This window comes from Eucyclogobius newberryi, unplaced genomic scaffold (assembly GCF_026437365.1).
Source record: "Eucyclogobius newberryi isolate DKJ021-1_F unplaced genomic scaffold, fEucNew1.0.hap1 SCAF_7, whole genome shotgun sequence".
Classification (NCBI taxonomy): domain Eukaryota; kingdom Metazoa; phylum Chordata; class Actinopteri; order Gobiiformes; family Gobiidae; genus Eucyclogobius; species Eucyclogobius newberryi.
Genome location: NW_027316389.1, coordinates 41,142,097 through 41,167,079, shown reverse-complemented (window position 1 = coordinate 41,167,079; position 24,983 = coordinate 41,142,097). Strand labels below are relative to the sequence as shown.

General features: G+C 44.9%; 1 protein-coding gene across 1 annotated transcript; it reads left to right on the top strand.

Moving 5' to 3' along the window:
- Nucleotides 1-778: 778 nt before the first annotated feature.
- Nucleotides 779-24,983, top strand: LOC140348529 (cadherin-12-like). The gene is made up of 3 exons (XM_072434456.1): nucleotides 779-942; nucleotides 24,608-24,732; nucleotides 24,935-24,983. Exons 1-3 carry the CDS (start codon nucleotides 865-867, stop codon nucleotides 24,981-24,983), a joined length of 252 nt encoding a protein of 83 aa, XP_072290557.1. The 5' UTR covers nucleotides 779-864.

Here is a 24,983-nt window from a genome sequence, read left to right as displayed (position 1 = left end):
CAGTCTGATGCAGTGTGGCTGCCGAGGACAGTGAGCCAGGAGGCTGACATGTTGTCTGCAGCATTTGACCCATTCATAAACGCCACTCGGGGAACCTGATTCTAATTATTGGGGCCATACACTCCACAGACCCTATTGGCTCAAAGTTCCAAGATTTTTTGCTATGTTACTTGAGTTTTGTGTCATTGCCCAAGTCATGTTTGAGTCCTATTCACTGACCTTTAGTCGAGCCGAGTCCAAGACTCAAGCCTCAAGTCTCCCAGTGGAAGTCTGAGTCAACATTGAACATACATCCACCCTAACCCTCGAACAGAGGTGATTTTCCATTTATAAGAACATGGCTCATACATCCGTGCTGTGTGGATGTTTCATAATGAGTTTTACGGTCTCCCTGTATCTTATTTTTGTTGTATAATAATATTTATCTTTTTATTTCAGATTTGCAGGAATGAACATAACCATGGCTGACCTGAATGTTTCACTCTGAGCAGCAGCCCAGGCTTTCCACAGTCAACAGAATACCATCTGTCCTCTGGATCTTATATTTCCATGTCTACAACCCTACTACCTTTATGACTGGATGTTAACTGCTGGATACTGTTTTTCACATCATATTTGGACCCAATGATCACTCTGAACTCTGCTGCGCTGCTTCTCCTTGTCCTAGGCTTGCTTTTGGACTACAGTTGTCAGTCTGGATACCAAGGCAGGACTAAAGCCGGACACGTGTCACCTGGTGGAGCGGTAAAGAGGGCGGCGGCTCAGAGTAGGCGGGGCACGTCTTTAGGGGAAGAGACTTTATCCACAGGGGCAGTGCTGAGGCGATCCAGGCTGAGGAGACGTGGGAGACCGAGGGTGCAGAGGATGAAGAGAGGATGGGTCTGGAACCAGTTCTTTGTGCTGGAGGAGTACATGGGCTCAGAGCCGCAGTACGTGGGGAAGGTAAGAACAACACTGTCTTATGTTACAATACAAACTCTTATTAGGCCCGAGCCCCAGCAGGGCGGAGGGCCTATTTGACCCCCTGAACATGCTCAAAAACTCACCAAACTTTGCCCAAAATTCAGAATCGGCGAAAAATTAGATTTTTTCTGGGCCATTTTTTTTTTTGTTAAAAAATGGCGCGACAGCGCCACCGACAAAAGTCAAAATACATTGCGCCTATGGGAGACGCCCCGAGGTCAACTTTGGCGTAAAGCTACGAAATTCGGGACACGCATTCCTCTCGTGAGGACAAAAAAAATATATTATTGTTGCCATGGCCCCAGACTTACCCTATGGCCGCCATCTTCCTTTGAAAATGAAAACAAGCTGAGTTAGCCATTTTGTTCACGTCAAACTTTGACGAACTCCTCCTAGGGCGTTTTGCCCACCGACTTCAAAATCGGCGGACGTCCTCTGGACAAGTGGGGCATCTAAAGTTATCCAATTTTTAAGGATAGCTTTTACGGTCTCTGTGCGACGGAGCCGCAAACGTTTCCCAGAATTCTGACTATTTGGCCTTCAGAGTGGTCTATAAACAATAGAGTTTTTCCAAATGACATGATATTTTCAACAAAATTCTAATTTGCCATCCCGATCATAAAAGTATGAGAGCCAAAGTCATATTTTGTACGGCGTAACCGTAGCGATGACAGAAACATCCCATGTTATCCTTATGGGAAAATCGTAGAATCGCTCAAATCACCACATTTTTACGCTTCACACTTTAACGAACTCCTCCTAGGGCGATTGTCCGATCAAGTTCATATTTGGAGAATATCATCTACACAAGCGGGGCATCAAAAGTTATCCATATTTAGATTCTAAGTGCTACAGTCTCTGTGTGGCGGACCCGCAAATATATGTCAGAAATGGGAAAACAGCAAAATCTCTAAAATGACCACATTTTTATGCTTCACATTTTAACGAACTCCTCCTAGGGCGATTGCCCGATCAAGCTCATATTTGGGGAAAATTATCTACACAAGCGGGGCATCAAAAAGTAGTCATATTTTGATTTTAAGTGCTACGGTCTCTGTGCCGTGGAGCTGCAAATATACTGTCATAATGGGAAAAACGCCAAATCCTTGAAATGTTCACATTTACGCTTCACACTTTAACAAACTCCTCCTAGTGCGTTTGGCCCACCGATCTCAAAATCGGTGTACCTCCTCTAGACAAGTGGGGCATCTAAAGTTATACAAATTTTATGGATAACATTTACGGTCTCTGCGCAGCTGAGCCGCAAACTTTTTGCAGAATTTGGACTATTTGGCCTTCAGAGTGGCCTATAAACAATAGAGTTTTTCCAAATGACATGACATTTTGCACACAATTCTCATTTGCCATCCCCAAATTAAAAGTATGGGAGCCAAAGTCATATTTGGTAAAGCGTAGCCGTAGCGATGACAGAAACATCCCATGTTATCCCTATGGGGAAACCGCAAAATCTCTAAAATGACCACATTTTTACACTTCACACTTTAACAAACTCCTCCTAGGGCGATTACCCGATCAAGTTCATATTTGGGGAGAATCATCTACACAAGTGGGGCATCAAAAGTTATCCATATTTTGATTTTAAGTACTAGGGTCTCTGTGCGGTAGAGCCGCAAATATATGTCACAAATGGGAAAAACGCCAAATCCTTGAAATGTTCACATTTATGCTTCACACTTTAATGAACTCCTCTGTGGGCAATAGCTCGATCAAGCTCATATTTTGGGAAAATAATCTACACAAGCGGGGCATCAAAACTTATCCATATTTTTATTCCAAGTGTCACGGTCTCTGTGCGCTGGAGCCGCACATTCGACCGACATTTGTGTTCATTAGCACTGGTTAAGCACAGCATTGTACATGTCCAATGTGTCACTGTCTTAGTTCTTAGACAATTGCAGTAGCGCCAACTCTGTAAAATGCAGAGAGCAGAGTCGGAAGGCCGGCGGCCCGCGAGGGCCGTTGGATGCCGCTTGCGGCTTTAATTACCTATTTACATTTCATATCTATTTTTATTTTTTCATTTAAAAAGTATTTAGCAACTTGTTTATACTTGTATTGATTTATTGAATCATTTTCAAAATGTGGTGTGTACTTGACTGTTGCAGAGGTTAACGGAACATTCTTAAACTGTGACGTCAAATTCTGAAGGAAGTCTGTGATTTTGATGGATTGAAAATCAAGCATAAATATAGTAGAAAAAGCTTCAATTGTTTCATCTGGACTCAATTAGAAAAAATAGACGTTTCGACTTCATCCAAGAGTCATTGTCAATAAAAGAATTTAGATCGAGAACTCCGATATTTATACTATTCTGTGGTAAGCCCCGCCCATTGGGAGGAGCCTTCCTGAAGTAGAAAGAGTTGTTTGTTTCAACAGAAACTTACCCTCTTGTATCTACCGAGCCTATTCAGTCCTTTAATGGGCTCTTAGTCTCCCCTTTGTCTTTGTGAGACCCTGGCTCACCCTGAGGACCTGAGGACATCTAAATGTCCTGGTCCTGGTCCTCTAACTCTCCAGGGGTTCAGGATCCCATTGTACACTACAGGAAGATTGAACCTTAGACCTCCATTTCTGTTTAAAGAAGGTCTTTCTTTTTTAACAAAAATAGCTTCCTTAACTCCTCTTTCAAACCATCTTTTCTCCTGCTTCAAACCTTCACCTCACGTCTTCAAACGAGTGATTAGAGGCATAGCATAAACATAGCACCGGGACCGAGGGTTGATTTTCATGCGGCGGAGGGACCACGGTCCGGTCAGTCAGAGGAGCTGTCCGAACACTGTTTATTTCCCTGCTTATTTATGATTTATGAAAACACTGCATACACTACAATGGTTTTGTAGTTTTTTTTCTTCAGAATGACAAGTTAAAAGTTTCCCTATTAAGCGGATCCAAACCTTACAATTATAAGAACTACAAAGTGCCACGATCATTGCATTATTGAAGTCGTGCAATCATCGAGAAATCCTGAAAATACTAAAAGACCAAGGAATACGACAAAAATGTGACCTGTGAAACCTATGAATAACATGTTTCTATAATAATAAAGATCTTCTAGAACTAGTAGTGATTGTGTAATGTATTACGCAGTCACTATGACTCAAAAATGTGTTTGAATTGATGGTCAAACTGCAGGGGTCAGAATCATCCTCTCGTTGAGCAAATGTTTCCCCCGTTCAGCCCTTTGACTCAAGTCATCTAACCACAGAAATATAAAGTGCTGCACCAATATGAACATTTTGGACCGATATCGATACTGATGTTATGGGAAAAGCTTTTGTCAATAACCACTGTTCTCTCTAAGCTCCAAGCATGCTCCAAAGGTTTGCACACTAAATAAAAATCCACCCTGAATTGAAACTAAACTAAACACATAAAAATGTATAGAATATCTTTGTAGTGAGTGATAAATGGGCAGGTGTCCCGAGCTGTAGAGGAGGCGAGCAGCGGTGGCCCCTGCCTTGGCTGTGTTGGCCCCTGCCTTGGCTGTGTTGGCCCCTGCCTTGGCTGTCTTGTCCCCTGCCTTGGCTGTGTGGGCCCCTGCCTTGGCTGTCTTGTCCCCTGCCTTGGCTGTGTGGGCCCCTGCCTTGGCTGTGTTGACCCCTGCCTTGGCTGTGAGGGCCCCTGCCTTGGCTGTGTTGGCCCCTGCCTTGGCTGTGAGGGCCCCTGCCTTGGCTGTGTTGGCCCCTGCCTTGGCTGTGTTGGCCCTGGGAAGAAACCTGTTGGGGTTCCCATGGGTAAAATGCTGCAGGATCAGGTAGATTTGTGTGGCCTTTGGCAGGGGCCCTGTCCCTGAGAGCAGAGGCCTGCGCAGAGTCAAGCGGCTGCTGCAGAGTGGTGTAACACAGGACCGAGCAGGTGGAGATGATGCTGCTCTTTATGAGATCTGGGCTCAGTTTGTAAATGAGCTTTTTCATGTCAGACATTTCTCCCTCTGAACAGTTTCAGTGCGATTAGTTCAGTTCAGTTTATACATTAAAGACCCCTGTGGGTCTCAAGCTCAGAGCTGTCTAAACATGGGCCATTTACGGACTGTCTCGCTGTAATGTGATCGTAATGGCCGGGACCAGGCCATAAGCCTCAAATACTAGGCCTATTTATATATATATATATATATATATATATATATATATATATATATATATATATATATATATATATATATTTTACAGGGAAACTCCAAGTTATAAAAGTTATATTTTTCATGGATATCTTATAAAAACACACAGAATAAACAACAAACAGTCACAGGATACTGAAACACAAATAACACTTTCACTAAAATGAACCAATACATAAAAACACATTTACACATTCACTAAGAGAGAAACAAAATATACAAGAGCACCGGCACCGGCACCGGCACCGGCACCGGCACTGGCACTGCGGGTCATCCTTGACCATTGCTATAAAATCATTACAAGGCATAAAATGATTTTCCTGTCTCTGTGTTGATACCATTAGACTAGAAATTGAATTGAATAAAAATGAGATCTGAGACTCTCAAACTGCCAACTTGACCTGAACAAACTTAATGAATGATCAGGCAAAATGCCAAAAAGAGCTGAACCTCAGAGCTGAACCTTAGAGCTGAACCTTAGAGCTGAACCTCAGAGCTGAACCTCAGAGCTGAACCTTAGAGCTGAACATCAGAGCTGAACCTCAGAGCTGAACCTTAGAGCTGGACCTCAGAGCTGAACCTTAGAGCTGAACCTTAGAGCTGAACATCAGAGCTGAACCTCAGAGCTGAACCTTAGAGCTGAACCTCAGAGCTGAACCTTAGAGCTGAACCTTAGAGCTGAACCTTAGAGCTGAACCTCAGAGCTGAACCTTAGAGCTGAACCTCAGAGCTGAACCTTAGAGCTGAACATCAGAGCTGAACATTAGAGCTGAACCTTAGAGCTGAACCTTAGAGCTGAACATCAGAGCTGAACCTCAGAGCTGAACCTTAGAGCTGAGCCTTAGAGCTGAACCTTAGAGCTGAACCTTAGAGCTGAACCTCAGAGCTGAACCTTAGAGCTGAACCTTAGAGCTGAACCTTAGAGCTGAACCTTAGAGCTGAACCTCAGAGCTGAACCTCAGAGCTGAACCTTAGAGCTGAACCTTAGAGCTGAACCTCAGAGCTGAACCTTAGAGCTGGACCTCAGAGCTGAACCTCAGAGCTGAACCTTAGAGCTGAACCTCAGAGCTGAACCTTAGAGCTGGACCTCAGAGCTGAACCTTAGAGCTGAACCTTAGAGCTGAACATCAGAGCTGAACCTTAGAGCTGAACCTCAGAGCTGAACCTCAGAGCTGAACCTTAGAGCTGAACCTTAGAGCTGAACCTTAGAGCTGAACCTTAGAGCTGAACCTTAGAGCTGAACCTTAGAGCTGAACCTCAGAGCTGAACCTCAGAGCTGAACCTTAGAGCTGAACCTTAGAGCTGAACCTCAGAGCTGAACCTTAGAGCTGGACCTCAGAGCTGAACCTTAGAGCTGAACCTTAGAGCTGAACCTCAGAGCTGAACATTAGAGCTGAACCTCAGAGCTGAACCTTAGAGCTGAACCTCAGAGCTGAACCTTAGAGCTGAACATCAGAGCTGAACATTAGAGCTGAACCTTAGAGCTGAACCTTAGAGCTGAACATCAGAGCTGAACCTCAGAGCTGAACCTTAGAGCTGAACCTTAGAGCTGAACCTTAGAGCTGAACATTAGAGCTGAACATCAGAGCTGAACCTTAGAGCTGAACCTCAGAGCTGAACCTTAGAGCTGAACCTTAGAGCTGAACCTTAGAGCTGAACATCAGAGCTGAACCTTAGAGCTGAACCTCAGAGCTGAACCTTAGAGCTGAACCTTAGAGCTGAACCTTAGAGCTGAACCTTAGAGCTGAACCTTAGAACTGAACCTTAGAGCTGAACCTTAGAGCTGAACCTTAGAGCTGAACCTTAGAGCTGAACCTCAGAGCTGAACCTCAGAGCTGAACCTCAGAGCTGAACCTTAGAGCTGAACCTTAGAGCTGAACATCAGAGCTGGACCTCAGAGCTGAACCTCAGAGCTGAACCTTAGAGCTGAACCTCAGAGCTGAACCTCAGAGCTGAACCTTAGAGCTGAGCCTTAGAGCTGGACCTCAGAGCTGAACCTCAGAGCTGAACCTTAGAGCTGAACCTTAGAGCTGGACCTCAGAGCTGAACCTTAGAGCTGAACCTTAGAGCTGAACCTCAGAACTGAACCTTAGAGCTGAACCTTAGAGCTGAACCTCAGAGCTGAACATTAGAGCTGAACCTTAGAGCTGAACCTTAGAGCTGAACCTTGGAGCTGAGCCTTAGAGCTGGACCTCAGAGCTGAACCTTAGAGCTGAACCTTAGAGCTGAGCCTTAGAGCTGGACCTCAGAGCTGAACCTTAGAGCTGAACCTTAGATCTGAACCTCAGAGCTGAACCTCAGAACTGAACCTTAGAGCTGAACCTTAGAGCTGAACCTCAGAACTGAACCTTAGAGCTGAACCTTAGAGCTGAACCTCAGAGCTGAACATTAGAGCTGAACCTTAGAGCTGAACCTTAGAGCTGAACCTTAGAGCTGAACCTTAGAGCTGAACCTCAGAGCTGAACCTCAGAGCTGAACCTTAGAGCTGAACCTTAGAGCTGAACCTCAGAGCTGAACCTTAGAACTGAACCTCAGAGCTGAACCTTAGAGCTGAACCTTAGAGCTGAACCTCAGAGATGAACCTTAGAGCTGAACCTCAGAGCTGAACCTCAGAGCTGAACCTTAGAGCTGGACCTCAGAGCTGAACCTCAGAGCTGAACCTTAGAGCTGAACCTTAGAGCTGAACCTCAGAGCTGAACCTTAGAGCTGAACCTCAGAGATGAACCTTAGAGCTGAACCTCAGAGCTGAACCTCAGAGCTGAACCTCAGAGCTGAACCTCAGAGCTGAACCTTAGAGCTGAACCTCAGAGCTGAACCTTAGAGCTGAACCTTAGAGCTGAACCTTAGAGCTGAACCTTAGAGCTGAACCTTAGAGCTGAACCTCAGAGATGAACCTTAGAGCTGAACCTTAGAGCTGAACCTTAGAACTGAACCTCAGAGCTGAACCTTAGAGCTGAACCTCAGAGCTGAACCTTAGAGCTGAACCTCAGAGCTGAACCTCAGAACTGAACCTTAGAGCTGAACCTCAGAGCTGAACCTTAGAGCTGAACCTCAGAGCTGAACCTTAGAGCTGAACCTCAGAACTGAACCTTAGAGCTGAACCTCAGAACTGAACCTTAGAGCTGAACCTCAGAGCTGAACCTTAGAGCTGAACCTCAGAGCTGAACCTTAGAGCTGAACCTCAGAGCTGAACCTTAGAGCTGAACCTTAGAGCTGAACCTTAGAGCTGAACCTCAGAGCTGAACCTTAGAGCTGAACCTCAGAGCTGAACCTTAGAGCTTTACCTTAGAGCTGAACCTCAGAGCTGAACCTTAGAGCTGAACCTTAGAGCTGAACATCAGAGCTGAACCTCAGAGCTGAACCTCAGAACTGAACCTTAGAGCTGAACCTCAGAGCTGAACCTTAGAGCTGAACCTCAGAGCTGAACCTTAGAGCTGAACCTTAGAGCTGAACCTTAGAGCTGAACCTCAGAGCTGAACCTTAGAGCTGAACCTCAGAGCTGAACCTTAGAGCTGAACCTTAGAGCTGAACCTCAGAGCTGAACCTTAGAGCTGAACCTTAGAGCTGAACATCAGAGCTGAACCTCAGAGCTGAACCTTAGAGCTGAACCTTAGAGCTGAACCTTAGAGCTGAACCTCAGAGCTGAACCTTAGAGCTGAACCTCAGAGCTGAACCTTAGAGCTGAACCTTAGAGCTGAACCTCAGAGCTGAACCTTAGAGCTGAACCTTAGAGCTGAACATCAGAGCTGAACCTCAGAGCTGAACCTTAGAGCTGAACCTTAGAGCTGAACCTCAGAGCTGAACCTTAGAGCTGAACCTTAGAGCTGAACCTTAGAGCTGAACCTTAGAGCTGCTGTATAATGCATTTATACAATATCAACATCATCTAGAACTGTGAGAAAAGTGCCTGGATGAACTGGGTTCTACAATTAAGAGGAAACACGTTGACATCTCTATGATATCTGGCTTTACCATCATTTGTCAGCTCTTTGTCTGTTGAAGGAGAGTTTATCACTGATCCAGACATTTGTAATAGAGTACAATCATATTACCATCATACGCGAGAATAGATGCCTTTTTTGAGTCTCTACTTTTTGTTTTATTTGAATTCATGAATGGATTAGGGTGAGTTTTGTTGGATGGAGTGAACATCCTCTTGATTATCTGGAATCACTTGTGCACAAGAAGGAGCCTTAGCAGACAGAATCACATCATCTGCACAAGTGGATGCTACTGTGTTTTAGATTATGCCCAATGAGTTTATATATATATATATATATATATATATATATTGTAAATAACAGTGATCAAAGGACAGAGCCTTGAGGAACTCCTTTATTAAGGTCAGAACATTCAGATTGAAAGCATCAGCAGAAACAGCTTGAGCTCCATTTGTGAAGTATCTGCAAATATTTCTCCCAAAGCCTTCTCTTCACATCCAGATAATCCAAGATATTTCAATGATCCACTCAATTCAATTTCATTTATTTTTGTAACGCCCAAAATCACCACAGTGAAAAAAACAGATTAAACAATGTTCATAGGGACTTGGCCATGTCCCAGCGTCCCCCGTCCTTTGACCCTCATTCTCGTTCAGGAAAAACAACAGAACCTCTTTGATTATGATGCGTTCTGTCTGGCGTTGGACTGTATCCTGAGGACAAGCTGACCGTGGCTCCCAGGAGAGAGCTGAAATCTCTCCAGAATACTGAGGCAAATTGAGGGCCCCGATCAGAGACCACGTCCAATGGGATGCCGTGGAGACGGATGACAAGGAGGAGGAGGAGTTTAGCCGTCTCTTTGGCAGAAGAAAGCTTGGGAAGGGGCACGAAATGTGCCATCTTGCTGAACCGATCGACCACAGTCAGGCAAGGCAAGGCAAGTTTATTTGTAGAGCACATTTCATACACAAGGCAATTCAAAGTGCTTCACAGCAGGAAAAATGCATTAAAATCACAAAGAAATGACAGAAACAGAAATACAATAAAATTAACTGAATTAAAAATTATCAATCCAACTGATTTTCTAAACTAATAAAATCACAAACAAAAGAGAAGAGTGCAAAGAAAAAATCCTTTCAGTCAAACACAGCTAAACAAAACTGTTTTTATCTTAGATTTGAACATTGTCAGAGCAGAACCTGTCTCACATATTCAGGAAGAATGTTCCAGATTTTAGCTGCATAAAACTGAAACGCAGATTCTCCATGTTTAGTCCTGACTCTGGCACCAGCAGGAGGCCGGTCCATGTTTAGTCCTGACTCTGGCACCAGCAGGAGGCCGGTCCATGTTTAGTCCTGACTCTGGCACCAGCAGGAGGCCGGTCCATGTTTAGTCCTGACTCTGGCACCAGCAGGAGGCCGGTCCATGTTTAGTCCTGACTCTGGCACCAGCAGGAGGCCGGTCCATGTTTAGTCCTGACTCTGGCACCAGCAGGAGGCCGGTCCATGTTTAGTCCTGACTCTGGCACCAGCAGGAGGCCGCTCCATGTTTAGTCCTGACTCTGGCACCAGCAGGAGGCCGGTCCATGTTTAGTCCTGACTCTGGCACCAGCAGGAGGCCGGTCCATGTTTAGTCCTAACTCTGGCACCAGCAGGAGGCCGGTCCATGTTTAGTCCTGACTCTGGCACCAGCAGGAGGCCGGTCCATGTTTAGTCCTGACTCTGGCACCAGCAGGAGGCCGGTCCATGTTTAGTCCTGACTCTGGCACCAGCAGGAGGCCGCTCCATGTTTAGTCCTGACTCTGGCACCAGCAGGAGGCCGGTCCATGTTTAGTCCTGACTCTGGCACCAGCAGGAGGCCGGTCCATGTTTAGTCCTAACTCTGGCACCAGCAGGAGGCCGGTCCATGTTTAGTCCTGACTCTGGCACCAGCAGGAGGCCGCTCCATGTTTAGTCCTGACTCTGGCACCAGCAGGAGGCCGCTCCATGTTTAGTCCTGACTCTGGCACCAGCAGGAGGCCGCTCCATGTTTAGTCCTGACTCTGGCACCAGCAGGAGGCCGCTCCATGTTTAGTCCTGACTCTGGCACCAGCAGGAGGCCGGTCCCTGAGGTCCTCAGAGTCTGAGATGGTTCATATGGCACTAACATATCCAAGATGTACTTTGGTGCTAGGCCATGGAGAGACTTGTACACAAGCAGAGCTGCTTTAAAGTCTCTTCTCTGAGCCACAGGGGGCAGTGCAGAGACCAGAGAACAGGACTAATGTGATGGTACTTCCTGGTTCTAGTCAGGACCCGAGCAGCAGCGTTCTGAATGTACTGCAGCTGTTTTACAGCTCGTTTGGAGAGACCTGTGAGCGGCCGTTACAGTCTAATCTACTGGAGACAAACGCATGGATAAGTCTCTCTAAATCTGGTTTTGACACTATATTTTTGATTTTGGCAATGTTTTTAGATGGTAAAAAGCTGCTGATGTTGTTGATTTGACGTGGCTATTAAAGTTCAAGTCTGAGTCCATTATTACCCCCAGATTTATAACTTGGTTTGTAGGTTTTAGAGCGAGACTCTGGAGGTGACGCTAACACTTTCTCTTTGTTTCTGTGGAACAAAGACGATGATTTCAGTCTTGTCTGAGTTCAGCTGGAGAAAGTTGTTTTGCCTCCACAAACTGATCTGTTGGATGCAGTGACAGAGTGAATCTACTGGTCCATAGTCACCTGCCGATAGTGAAACATAGATCTGAGTGTCGTCTGCATCATTGTGATAGGACACATTTTCACTGCGTATCAGCTGACCTAACGGCAGCATGTAGAGGTTGAACAGAAGGGGACCCAGGACTGACCCCTGGGGCCCTCCACAGGTCATGGTCATGTTGTCTGAGACACAGCTACCAATTTCAACAAAGTACTTCCTGTCTTCCAGATAGGACCTTAACCAGTTTAGGGCAGTGCCAGTGATGCCCACCCAGTCCTCTAGTCTCTGTAAGAGGATCCCATGATCGACAGTGTCAAAAGCAGCACTCAGATCTAACAGAATTAAGACTGAGGCTTTGCCCGTGTCAGTGTTCAGGCGGCTGTCATTTGTCACCTTGACAAGAGCAGTCTCAGTGCTGTGATGAGGTCTAAAACCTGACTGAAAAACATCAAATGAGTTGTTTATTAAGAGGAAATCTGTGAGCTGTTGGTAAACAACCTTTTCAAGGACTTTGGCCCAAAATGGCAGATTAGAGATGGGCCGGTCATGACTCAGGACTGCAGCATCAAGACTGCTCTTCTTTAGGAGAGGCTTTATGACCGCAGTTTTCAAAGACATTGGGAATGTTCCAGATTGAAGCGACATGTTAACTATGTGAGTGAGTGGTGCTAACAAACTGTTCAGCACAGACTTTAGAAATCTGGAGGGTCACACATCGAGGCAGCTGTAGATGAACTCAGACTGGTGATGATCTCATGGACAGTTTTGTCAGTTACTGGTGCAAAGTGAGTTAGCTCTAAGTGTCTTGGTGGTTTTAGGGTAATTTTTTTGCATTGTGGGATTTATAGCATTTTTAATGCCCTGAACTTTGTCATTAAAGAATAATGCAAACTCATTACACTTGATGTGGAAATGAGTTCTAACAGCAGCTGAGCTGGAGGGTTTGTTAATCTATTTTACTGTGGCAAACAGGACACGCCCCTTGTTACTGCAGCTTCAGATTATTTCAGAAAAATATCTTTCCCTAGTTCTACATAAAATGAGGTTGTACATGTTCAGCTTCTCTTTGTAAATCTCTTTTTGAACCTGGAGCTTTGACTTGCGCCATTTCCGTTCGGCCCTGCGGCACTCCCTTTTCTGTGCCCTGACCGAATCATCATTTCTCCACGGTGCCTTCTGCTTATTTTGAACATTTTAGCCTTCATAGGGGCGATGGTGTCCAGAACATTCAAAACACTAGATGTAACAGAGTTCAACAAATCATTTACATTAGAACATGAGATATTTTCAAAGTTTATCATTTCCATAAACAGTGCACCTGTGCCATCACTTATGTGTCTCCTCTGAACAACTGCAGGACTAACCGGTGGTTTGGGAGAAACAGACAGGTCAAAGAAGACACAGAAATGATCAGACAGAGCAACATCGACCACATTAACATTTGAAATATTTACCCCCTTTGTAATTATGAGATCTAGAGTGTGTCCTTTGCTGTGGGTGGGGCCTCTCACATGCTGAGTAAGACTGAAGGTTTCAAGGACAGCATCAAGCTCTTTAGCGTTTCTGTCACAAATATTATCAACATGCACGTTGAAATCACCTGTAATGACCAAACCATCAAAGTCTGTGCATATGACTGAAAGCATCTCAGTAAAATCATCAATAAAACTTTGGCAGTGCTGGGGAGGCTTGTATAAAACAATGAAGAGAATGGATGGAGACCGTTTTAGCTCCATTTTAAAGGATACATACTCAAATGATGAAAACACCCCAAAAGACAACCTGCGGGTAATTATTTCATCTCTAAAGACAGCACAGACTCCACCCCCTTTTTTGTTTTCTCGTGTTTCAGATTCAAACTTAAAGTTGGGTGGAGCAGATTCTATCAGAACTACATTTCCTGTGTTTTTGTCAAGCCATGTTTCAGTTAAAAACATAAAATCAAGATTATAAGAAGAAATAAAATTATTAATTAAGAGAGATTTGTTACATAAGGATCTGACATTTAGCACAGCAAGTTTCAGACTAGTTTCAGTGAGACTGGGCTTTATCTTTTCACAGGGAATATGAATCACATTTCTCAGATTGGGCCTGACTCGCATTTTGTTTTTCCATCTGTGTGATGATGTGACTACAGAAATAGCACTAGGGGGGGCTCTTTTTACATAGGGCCCCGGGTTGGTTTGATTTTTAATGTGACAATAAGTCCCGGCAACGCTGAGACCCAGTGCATCCTAGCTATGGGAGATACCAGGTGAAAGACGAGGGGGGATGGGTGGTGGGGCTTTTGTAGCCAAGGAGAGTTTGGGACCAGGTGAGAGGCAGTCAGGACAGTAGAGTTGTCTCTGGACGGTGGTGACGAAGTCCAGAGACATGTGCGTCCAGGGACAATGAGGCAGAGGATGTAGAAAACCGGCTGGAGCATGGTGAGCCGGCTTGAGTTGGTTGTAGGTGGGGCAGGCGATAATATAAGATAAGACAAGCCTTTATTTGTCCCACAATGGGGAAATTCCAGTGTTGCAACACAAAGTAGGTACAGAAGTAAACAACAAAGAACAGATATTATCGAAAACTTAAAAAAACACTCTTAATAGAAAAGCTCTTACGAAAACTCTTATTAAAAACCTCTTGTATTCTTAATGAAAAGTGAAACAAATAATAGTAATAATAGAACGTAACAGTCTTATTTACAGCTATATTGCACCAATATGATGTGTATGGGTATGACAGTATTGCACATGGGTATGACAGTATTGCACATGGGTGTGACAGTGTTGCACATGATTATGTCAGTATTGCACATGATTATGTCAGTATTGCACATGGGTATGACAGTATTGCACATGTGTATGACAGTATTGCACATGGGTTTGACAGTATTGCACATGGGTATGTAAGTATTGCACATGGGTATGACAGTATTGCGCATGATTAAGTCAGTATTGCACATGTGTATGACAGTGTTGCACATGGGTATGACAGTGTTGCACATGTGTATGACAGTATTGCACATGGGTATGACAGTGTTGCACATGTGTATGACAGTATTGCACATGGGTATGACAGTATTGCACATGTGTATGACAGTATTGCACATGTGTATGACAGTATTGCACATGGGTATGACAGTATTGCACATGGGTATGACAGTATTGCGCATGATTAAGTCAGTATTGCACATGTGTATGACAGTGTTGCACATGTGTATGACAGTATTGCACATGTGTATGACAGTATTGCACATGGGTATGACAGTGTTGCACATGTGTATGACAGTATTGCACATGTGTATGACAGTATTGCACATGGGTATGACAGTGTTGCACATGTGTATGACAGTATTGCACATGTGTATGACAGTATTGCACATGTGTATGACAGTATTGCACATGGGTATGTTAGTATTGCATATGGGTATGTTAGTATTGCATATGGGTATGACAGTATTGCACATGGGTATGACAGTGTCTGTTGTAGAGTGTGACAGCAGCAGAAGGACAGACTGTGAAACGTCTCCTTCACACAGCGAGGGTGGATCAATCACTGAAGCTGCTCTCCAGAGTAGACAGAGTGTCCTGCAGGGGACAGAGTGTCCTGCAGGGGACAGAGTGTCCTGCAGGGGGCGACACTCATGGTCCAGAATAGATGTGAGTTTAGCCAGGACCCTTCTGTCCCCCACCTCCTGCACCGAGTCCAGAGCACAGTCCAGGACGGAGCTTTGTCCAGCTTCTTCCTCTCCCTCTCTGTGATGACCACACCTACAGGAGCTGATGCACCACAGAGTCAGAGAAGGTCTTCAGGAGTGGCCCTGTCAGGAGTGGCCCTGTCACTCCAAAAGACCTGAGTCTCCTCAGGAGGTAGAGCCCACTCTGGCTCTTCCTGTACAGTCTGTGTTATGAGTCCAGTCCAGTTTGTGGTTCAGATGAACACCAGGTAATTAAGAGGGAGTGTTGCAACGAGCAGCCGGCTCTCACCAGCGCCGGAAGTAGAATGACATGACATTGACAAAACCCCGAATGTCCTCATCCAGTGACATTCATGTAGCATGTATAACTCACTGACCATTCATGTAGCATGTATAACTCACTGACGATTCATGTAGCATGTATAACTCACTGACCATTCATGTAGCATGTATAACTCACTGACCATTCATGTAGCATGTATAACTCACTGACCATTCATGTAGCATGTATAACTCACTGACCATTCATGTAGCATGTAGCATGTATAACTCACTGACCATTCATGTAGCATGTATAACTCACTGACCATTCATGTAGCATGTATAACTCACTGACCATTCATGTAGCATGTATAACTCACTGACCATTCATGTAGCATGTATAACTCACTGACCATTCATGTAGCATGTATAACTCACTGACCATTCATGTAGCATGTAGCATGTATAACTCACTGACCATTCATGTAGCATGTATAACTCACTGACCATTCATGTAGCATGTATAACTCACTGACCATTCATGTAGCATGTATAACTCACTGACCATTCATGTAGCATGTATAACTCACTGACCATTCATGTAGCATGTATAACTCACTGACCATTCATGTAGAATGTATAAATCACTGACTATTCATGTAGAATGTATAACTGGAGGTACGTTTAATGCCATAGTGTGGAACACTTAAGGCAAAGCAATAACACAAACAGACATTATCACCAAGAGTCTGACATCATTACAATCTACTTTGACCGTCAGTATTTACACACCTCATTCTAATCCTTTGTCGTCCCCACTTTTGGCCAGGTTGAACTCACATGTGGTGATTTAGACCTGAGGGGAGGGGCTAACAGTAACAGTAAAACAGGGGGGACCCAATCACATTAGGACAATCCAGTCACAAGACACAGGCAGACAAGCGGCTTAGGAGTGTGAGGAAAGGTCAAGACATGAACTTTTAAATCTGGATTAATCACAGCTTTGTAAAACTCAGTAATGCCTATAAACATGTACCAAGGATGTAGCGCTTTAAGATTCTGTCGTACACATTATTCAGTCTTAATTAAGACTAATGCATACTACAGAATATTGCTGGACACATTGGTATAACATATTTTAAATCATGAGTACTGGATGTAACAATGCAATACTCTCTAATTGGGCAGGTTGTGGCTTAATAAATACCCAATATATAATACTTCTAAGAATGTGTTAAAAAGTAACTAGTACTCTGAGTAATGTGTACTTTTTACTCGTACAAATATGGAAGATGTTTATGACTTAAAATAATTCAAATCAAACTATTAATAGCTTTTCATGTGAAAAATGTAAAACAAAGTACTTTACAGTAAAAATCCCAGACTTCCGGTTATGGAGATGAGCTAGAAGCAGAAATCTGCTTTAAAATCACCATTTGACCCACACAGTCTCAGAAAAGAAGAACAAGAGATGACTTAACAGGGAAAAGACAAAACGGGTCATGATACGGGACAAATGGACAAATATGTGTAAAGGGCGGTGGTGGACTGGGATGTTAGTTGTAGTATCCAGTATCTAGTTCTTTATGAGGATTGGAGCCTGGAGCGACAGGGTCTGATGATATCGTGACACTGCATTAATGCTTACATTATCACAGGATAAAAGTATTGCCTCATCACTAAATTCAGCAAACATTTCAGAAAACATTTTTACAGTGGAGCGACAATAATGGATCTCCACATGCTCCTTGACTAATGTGTTTCTTTTATGTGGCACTTTGGCATTTACATACCCATGGTCATTTTTAGAAGCTATTGTCCCTTTTTGTGGTGGTTCAAGTAGTCTATGTACTGAATCAAGAGACATCCCATGGCTTTTTAAACCTGGAATAACCAATAATAAATGATCACGTATCTGTGGTAGAGAAACACCACAAGAAGCTGTTGTCCCCCGTCTCCTTTGATCGGCTGAGTCGCTGTGCTGTTGTATGAAAGCCAGGGTACTATCAACAATACCTGGAAACTTTTCAGCTATCCTTTTTCTCCCACATTTATTTCCCTTCTTCTCCACAGTATCTTTTGGCACTTCTTGTGGCATTTCTCTATCATCATCTGGGCAATCATTCACATCAGCAGTTGACTGAACATCACTGGTAACCGTACAAAATGTGTCACTGGAATAGACATAATTGTGAATATCAATGGCTACATAAGATGGACCTTTTTTCAGGATGAGGATAGGCAAATTACTACAGAGATCAAAAACACACTCCTTCACCACTGACGATTTAACACGATCAGCTACATGAATTCTTTCAAGCAATATTTGTACATCAATACCTACAGACGATCTTATAATGTCTGCAGCAGACAATAAATCCTCTACTGCCAAGTTTCTTAATTCACTAGAGCCCAAAAGTAATTTATCAGTTGCTTCATCCCAGGAACACACTTGAAACAACAAGGCATTATAAGAATCTGAGCCAATATCAAGGTCAAGATTTTTATGAATTTGGCAGTTTCTAACCTTTAGTCTTCTAAATCACATCACTCATAATATTACACTTTTCCTGATACACCTTCGACATGGCCAGAAGTCCTTTTGGTGTGTCCATCTTGCTTACACTATCAATTTTGCCAGAAATTTGTTTTCAGGGGGACCGAGATCAATCCCTTATGTCTCTGGCCTGTCGGAAAAACTGCAGAGAATTTTTAGACAACACGAAGTCCCTGTTTATTTTAAACCAGGAAACACTTTAAGACAAAAACTGGTTCACCCTAAGGACAAGTTGCCGACTCAAAAACTGAGCAATGTAGTTTATTCTGTCCAATGCAGTGAAGAAAGTTGTAAAGAACGTTACATAGTGAGACTAAACAGCCTCTACACAAGAGGCTCTATCAGCACAGAAGAAATACAAGTTCAGGACCACAGAAGACACTGGAGTTCAGGACCACAGAGCGCCGTGCATCTCCATCTTGAAGACGTGAGGTGAAGGTTTGAAGCAGGAGAAAAGATGGTTTGAAAGAGGAGTTAAGGAAGCTATTTTTGTTAAAAAAGAAAGACCTTCTTTAAACAGAAATGGAGGTCTAAGGTTCAATCTTCCTGTAGTGTACAATGGGATCCTGAACCCCTGGAGAGGTAGAGGACCAGGACCAGGACATTTAGATGTCCTCAGGTCCTCAGGGTGAGCCAAGGTCTCACAAAGACAAAGGGGAGACTAAGAGCCCATTAAAGGACTGAATAGGATCGGTAGATACCAAGAGGGTAAGTTTCTGTTGAAACAAACAACTCTTTCCTCTTCAGGAAGGCTCCTCCCAATGGGCTGGACTTACCACAGAATAGTATAAATATCGGAGTTCTCCACCTAAATTCTTTTATTGACAATGACTCTTGGATGAAGTCGAAACATCTATTTTTTCTAACTGAGTCCAGATGAAACAACTGAAGCTTTATATCTTGTGTTGTACATTCTCTCAGTGTTGTAGAGCTCCCATTTCTGTGCTGTGCCGTTAAGGACGTCAATGAATTCTTGTTCAGATGCCAGTTCCATGTTGACACAGGTACTCAGTCCGAGGCCTAAGATGAAATCAAAATATTTTATATCAAATCTGTGAAGCAGTTGCAGTACTAGGCCTACAAATAGGCCCATTTTAAGATTGTTTATGCAGGAGGTACAATATCTACTCCTACGTTGTGGTGGTATTTCATGCAAAAATAGGCCAGATCATGTGGCTGACATTCAATGAATAAATAATGAGATAAGAAAGTAATAAATAAATAAAATTTGCAAGACAATTTTAGTACTGACCTTTAGACAAAAACTCCATGAGTGTGACAGATGGTTTGAATTCCATGGTGGTAGAGGTGGAACACAAATTGCTGTTGTCATTTTGGCCGCATGTCCTTGGCTCTGCATCCGATTTAGTTGGATCCACTGCCTCCTCTTCAGGTGGAGGTGGAGTGGCTGTAGGGTCTGAAATCACGGTAGTGGTGGCAGTTGCATTTCTCCAAAAAATCCACGCACTAGTGGCCTTTTTAGGGCACAAAAGTTTATCCTTCTCAGCCTCAAGCTGTTTGACCATCTCCATAAATGCTCCATGGTCAGAATTGGACAGTGATTTGATGGAGCATTTCCATTTATTCTGTCCATCAGTGAATATGACTTGTCGTTTACGATCGGGACATTTCACTTGCTGCAGTGCGACGTACGCTTCACTAGCAAGGACCACAACCCCAGATCCGATGCAAGGTGTTTATTGGCAGGGGAGAAACGTGAACAACACGAATATACGAAGTTGATGCCGTTTTGGGTCTTCTTGCGATGAGGGCTGAAGGCTCCCGGGCCTCGATACCCCCATCTAGGAGATAAATTAGAATTAGAACAGTTTAAAGAGGGTGGGAGGGAGGGGCACGAAAATCACGAACACAGGTGTGTGTGATCTGGATGATTAAGTAGTGTAGCCGCAGGAAAGGGCGTAGAAAGGGGTGTGGTCCTGCTCCCGAACTTAAGATAACAAACTTATCTTCATGTTGATAAAAGATCGTAATTTGATAGCGCTTGCGCGCCTCTAGTCCCTGAACAGCCTTTGGTATTTGTATTAGTAGAAGCAAAGTCTCCAAATAATGTCACGTGTCACGACATGTTTTTTGCGGAGAACTGTCGTCTTACCCGGAGATCGTCACGTTATCCCGGCGGACATCCTAAGGAAAACGCAACGAAGCAGACGGGCTGGACGTAAACTCCGAGAGAAGAGAGGGACAAACAGGAAGTCGGTTCCCGCCGTAGTCATGGGTAACGTGAGGTCCCTTCAAAATAAAATGACGGAAATAGCGAGCCTCATGCGGTTCCAGAGGATTTATAGGGACAGCAGCGTTTTGATTTTCACAGAGACCTGGTTAACAGCAGAAATGCCAGACTCTATTGTAGGTTTGGACAATTTTCATCTGCTGCGGGCGGACAGAACGAGAGAATCCGGGAAGAAAAGAGGTGGAGGTCTGGCGGTGTATGTGAACACGAGCTGGTCCAAACCCGAACACTGCACAGTGAAGGAGCAGCTATGTAACTGGGATATTGAACTATTGGCTATTGGCATGAGGCCATATTATCTGCCCCGGGAGTTCTCACATGTGATTTTGATCGCAGTCTATGTGGCCCCGTCTGCCAATGCTGAAGATGCTTATGAAGCACTGCTCTCCTGCACTTGTAGGCTGCAAACACAGCATCCACAGGCTCTCTTCCTCATCTCTGGTGACTTTAACCACGCTTCTCCCTCTTCTGTTCTACCAACATACACCCAGTATATTACCTGTCCCACCAGAGAGAATAGAACATTGGAATTGTTTTTTGCCAACACCAAGGAGGCTTATTCCTCTTCTCCCCTCCCTCCCCTGGACAGCTCGGACCACAACCTTGTACATCTGAGGCCTGTGTATGAACCCATCGTGCGCAGGCAGCCTGTGGTGCCCCGTGAGGTGAGGATGTGGTCTGCTGAGAGCGAGGAGGCTCTGAGGGACTGCTTCAGCACCATTGTCTGGACTGAGCTTTATGACCCACATGGGGAGGACATCAACACCATCACAGAGTGCATCACGGACTACATCAACTTCTGTTTTGAGAACATTGTTCCCTCCCGGACGGTGCGGTGTTTTCCAAACAACAAGCCATGGATTAACCGTGAACTGAAGGCTCTGCTGAAGGAGAAGAAGAGAGCCTTCAGGTCAGGGAACAAGGAGGAGCTGAGGACTGTGCAGAAGGAGCTGAGGAGGAAGATCAGGCAGGCTGAGGCCGGCTACAAGAGGAGGATGGAGGAGCAGCTGTAGCAGAAGAACATTCAGGGAGTGTGGAGGAGCCTGAAAACCATCTCGGGCTTCAAAATCCCCCCTGCCCAGACAGAGGGGGATCTACAGTGGGTGATTAATTTAAATGCTCACTTCTTGAGGTTTGATCGGTCACCCGCCCCTCCCCCTGCACAGCTGCATGCTCCCTCTTCCACAGCTGGACAATGCCCTGCATCTGTTCCTCTTCGCTTATCTGCCCCGGACTATCAGCTCCCCACTTCGCCTGGACTCACCCATCCCCCCAGCACACGGTCCCCCTGCCAACCACTGACTGTCACAGCAGCACAGGTGAGGAGTGAGCTGAAGAGGATTAAAGTGAGGAAGGCAGCAGGACCTGATGGCATCAGCCCCAGGCTCCTTAAGTCCTGCGCAGATGAACTGTGTGGAGTTATGGAGCATGTCTTCAACATGAGCCTGAAGCTGAGGGTGGTACCACAGGTCTGGAAGACCTCCTGTCTGGTACCTGTGCCTAAGACACCGCGCCCCAAAGACCTCAACAGCTTCAGGCCAGTGGCTCTCACGTCCCACCTGATGAAGACACTGGAGCGGCTAGTCCTGGACCACCTCCGCTCCACCGTGAGCTCAGCCATGGACCCGCTGCAGTTTGCATATCGATCTGGCATCGGAGTGGAGGACGCTGTCATCTCCCTGCTGCACCGCTCTCTCTCTCACCTGGAAAAGCCTGGCAGCTCTGTGAGGATTCTGTTCTTCGATCTTTCCAGCGCCTTCAACACCATCCAGCCGCTGCTCCTGAGGGACAAGCTGGAGACGGCTGGTGTGGAGTATGACCTGGCAGAGTGGATCCTGGACTACCTCACAGACCGACCCCAGTTTGAGAGAGCCCGGAACTGTGTGTCTGACACTCGGACCTGCAGTGTGGGGGCGCCCCAGGGCACTGTCCTCGCGCCCTTTCTCTTCACCCTTTACACTGCAGACTTCAGACATGACACGGACAGCTGTGTCCTGCAGAAGTTCTCTGACCACTCTGCCATCATCGGACTCATCACGGACGACGATGACGCGGAGTACAGAGGACTGGAGCAGGACTTTGTGGACTGGTGTCAGCGGAACCACCTCCTCATCAACGCGGGGAAGACCAAGGAGATGGTGGTGGATTTCCACAGAGGCCACGCCCCCCTCACCAGTGAACATTCAGGGACGGGACATTGAGAGAGTGGACTCATACAAGTACCTGGGTGTTCATCTGAACCACAAACTGGACTGGACTCATAACACGGACGCACTGTACAGGAAGAGCCAGAGTCGGCTCTACCTCCTGAGGAGACTCAGGTCTTTTGGAGTGACAGGGCCACTCCTGAAGACCTTCTATGACTCTGTGGTGGCATCAGCCCTCCTGTGTGGTGTGGCCTGCTGGAGCAGCAGCATCACAGAGAGGGAGAGGAAGAGGTTGGACAGAGTCATCAAGAAGTCCAGCTCCGTCCTGGGCTGTTCTCTGGACTCGGTGCAGGAGGTGGGGGACAGGAGGGTCCTGGCTAGATTCACATCTATGCTGGACCATGAGTGTCACCCCCTGCAGGACACTCTCTCCGCTCTGGAGAGCAGCTTCAGTGAGACACTGATCCACCCTCGATGTGTGAAGGAAAGGTTCCGTAGGTCTTTCCTTCCTGCTGCTGTCAGACTTTATAACAAAAACTGTTAGTACTGAACACTCGCAATACTGACCTAACCTAATACTGATGTGCAATTCTGTCATATGTGCAATTACTGTGCAATTACTGTGAAATTCATGTGCAATCTATGTGCTGTCGTGACACATATTCATGTGCAATTACTGTCGGGATCACATGCAATGGTATTTATGTATTTATTTATTTGTCTATGGGAGTTTTTATTTGTAGGAGATCTTCTACTGAAAGTGTTTTTCAGACTTCCTATAAGTGATCTGTTCTTCTGTATCTACCTCTGGATCTACCTGCATTGCACCAATGAAATTTCCCCATGTGGGACAATAAAGGAATATCTTATCTTATTTATGGTGAAATTACGACGAAATTATTTCCTCATTGCGCGAGTTGATTGGCTGCTGTAAAGCGCTATGCGCATTACATTTCAATATAAGCAAAGTCATGAGTGTCTGATGTCATGGATGTTGGCCTAATGCTCGTTGCTGAGAGTTTTTTAGCATTTCAAAACAATTACTGCCACAAAAATGTATTGAAGCTTCAAAGCAACAAAAAGACGAAAGTCTTTTCAGCTTCCATCCATTTTGAGATGATCCCTAACACAATGGTCAGGCGGGACAAAGGTGTGCCGGGGTGGTCAGGTTTCGATGGCGAGCGTGGGGGAAGGTGGTCGCGCAGGTGGCGAGAGCCATCATCGGCATTTGTGGCTTTAATTGTTATTCTTGAGTCATATAGATATGATCTATAGATCATATATTTAACCCTGTCAGTGACCAGATGAAAATCCTCTTTGAGTTGGTAAACCAGGTATGGACAAAACTAAATGTCTTGGCAGCGTCCTCTGGAATTTGGCCCTATCGGAATGTGAACATGCTTTTTCTGGGGAAAGCATCTGGTGGTGGAGCACACTGAGAAGACAGGCTTAAAATAAGACTTGTAGCTCCATCCACGGACAAACAGGAAGTCCTTCACCAGATATTTTAATGAAGTAGTCCCTGGTTTTGAATCCAAATTAGATACACTTTAGTTGGCAGCATCTGGAGACATGGAACTGTAATAATCATTGCAATGTTTTGGATACTCTGTGGTTTTTTCATAGCGTCCTGGCAATAAACATTCTTTTTGTTTTTTAATATCTTGCCTTCCCTTCAAACCCTAAGACGAAGTGCACAAAATTGGCTATGAATTTACCTAAATGTCAGACAATTTATTTTTCTCTTCTGCTCATAAAAGTAAATGAAGCCTTCTTTTGCCCTGCTGTTCTTGTAGGACAAGAAACATCCAATATAATCCAATAGGAACCAGAGCATATTTCACATGCTTTAATTGTAAAAACCTAGTCCCAGAGTTTTACAGTCACTGTTGTGGAGGCAGGAGACGTTGTGAGGGAGGGTGGTTTGTGGATTAGGGAATATAAAACTTCTGGTTTGTTTTTTGGTTTTAGCTCCACTCGGACATGGACCACGGGCAGAATGCAGTGAAGTACACGCTCTCAGGAGAAGGGGCTGGGTCTATCTTCACCATTGATCAGCTGACTGGAGATATCCACGCTCTGGTGGGGCTCGACAGGTGCACACCAACACACCAACGTTCACCGACCGCCAAGTTCTTTCATTGTGTTCTTAGGCAAAACAAATCATCTACTTTACCTAGTATGAATGAGATGTAAAATAATGATTTATATCAAGGAGTTGATATAAGTTCATTGTTCAACCACCACTAACAGACAGAAAGTGCTTTCTCTAAGTCTCTTGTATTCTAACTGTAACAGGGAGGAGCACTCCTTCTACACTCTGAAGGCCCAGGCCGTGGACATCTGA

Bases quoted from the DNA above. Each gene is read 5' to 3' on its own strand.
- LOC140348529 (XM_072434456.1), top strand. From the start codon at position 865: ATGAAGAGAGGATGGGTCTGGAACCAGTTCTTTGTGCTGGAGGAGTAC. The intron at 943-24,607 runs GTAAGAACAACA...TTTTGGTTTTAG, and splicing joins AGCCGCAGTACGTGGGGAAG to CTCCACTCGGACATGGACCA. The intron at 24,733-24,934 runs GTGCACACCAAC...TAACTGTAACAG, and splicing joins GCTCTGGTGGGGCTCGACAG to GGAGGAGCACTCCTTCTACA.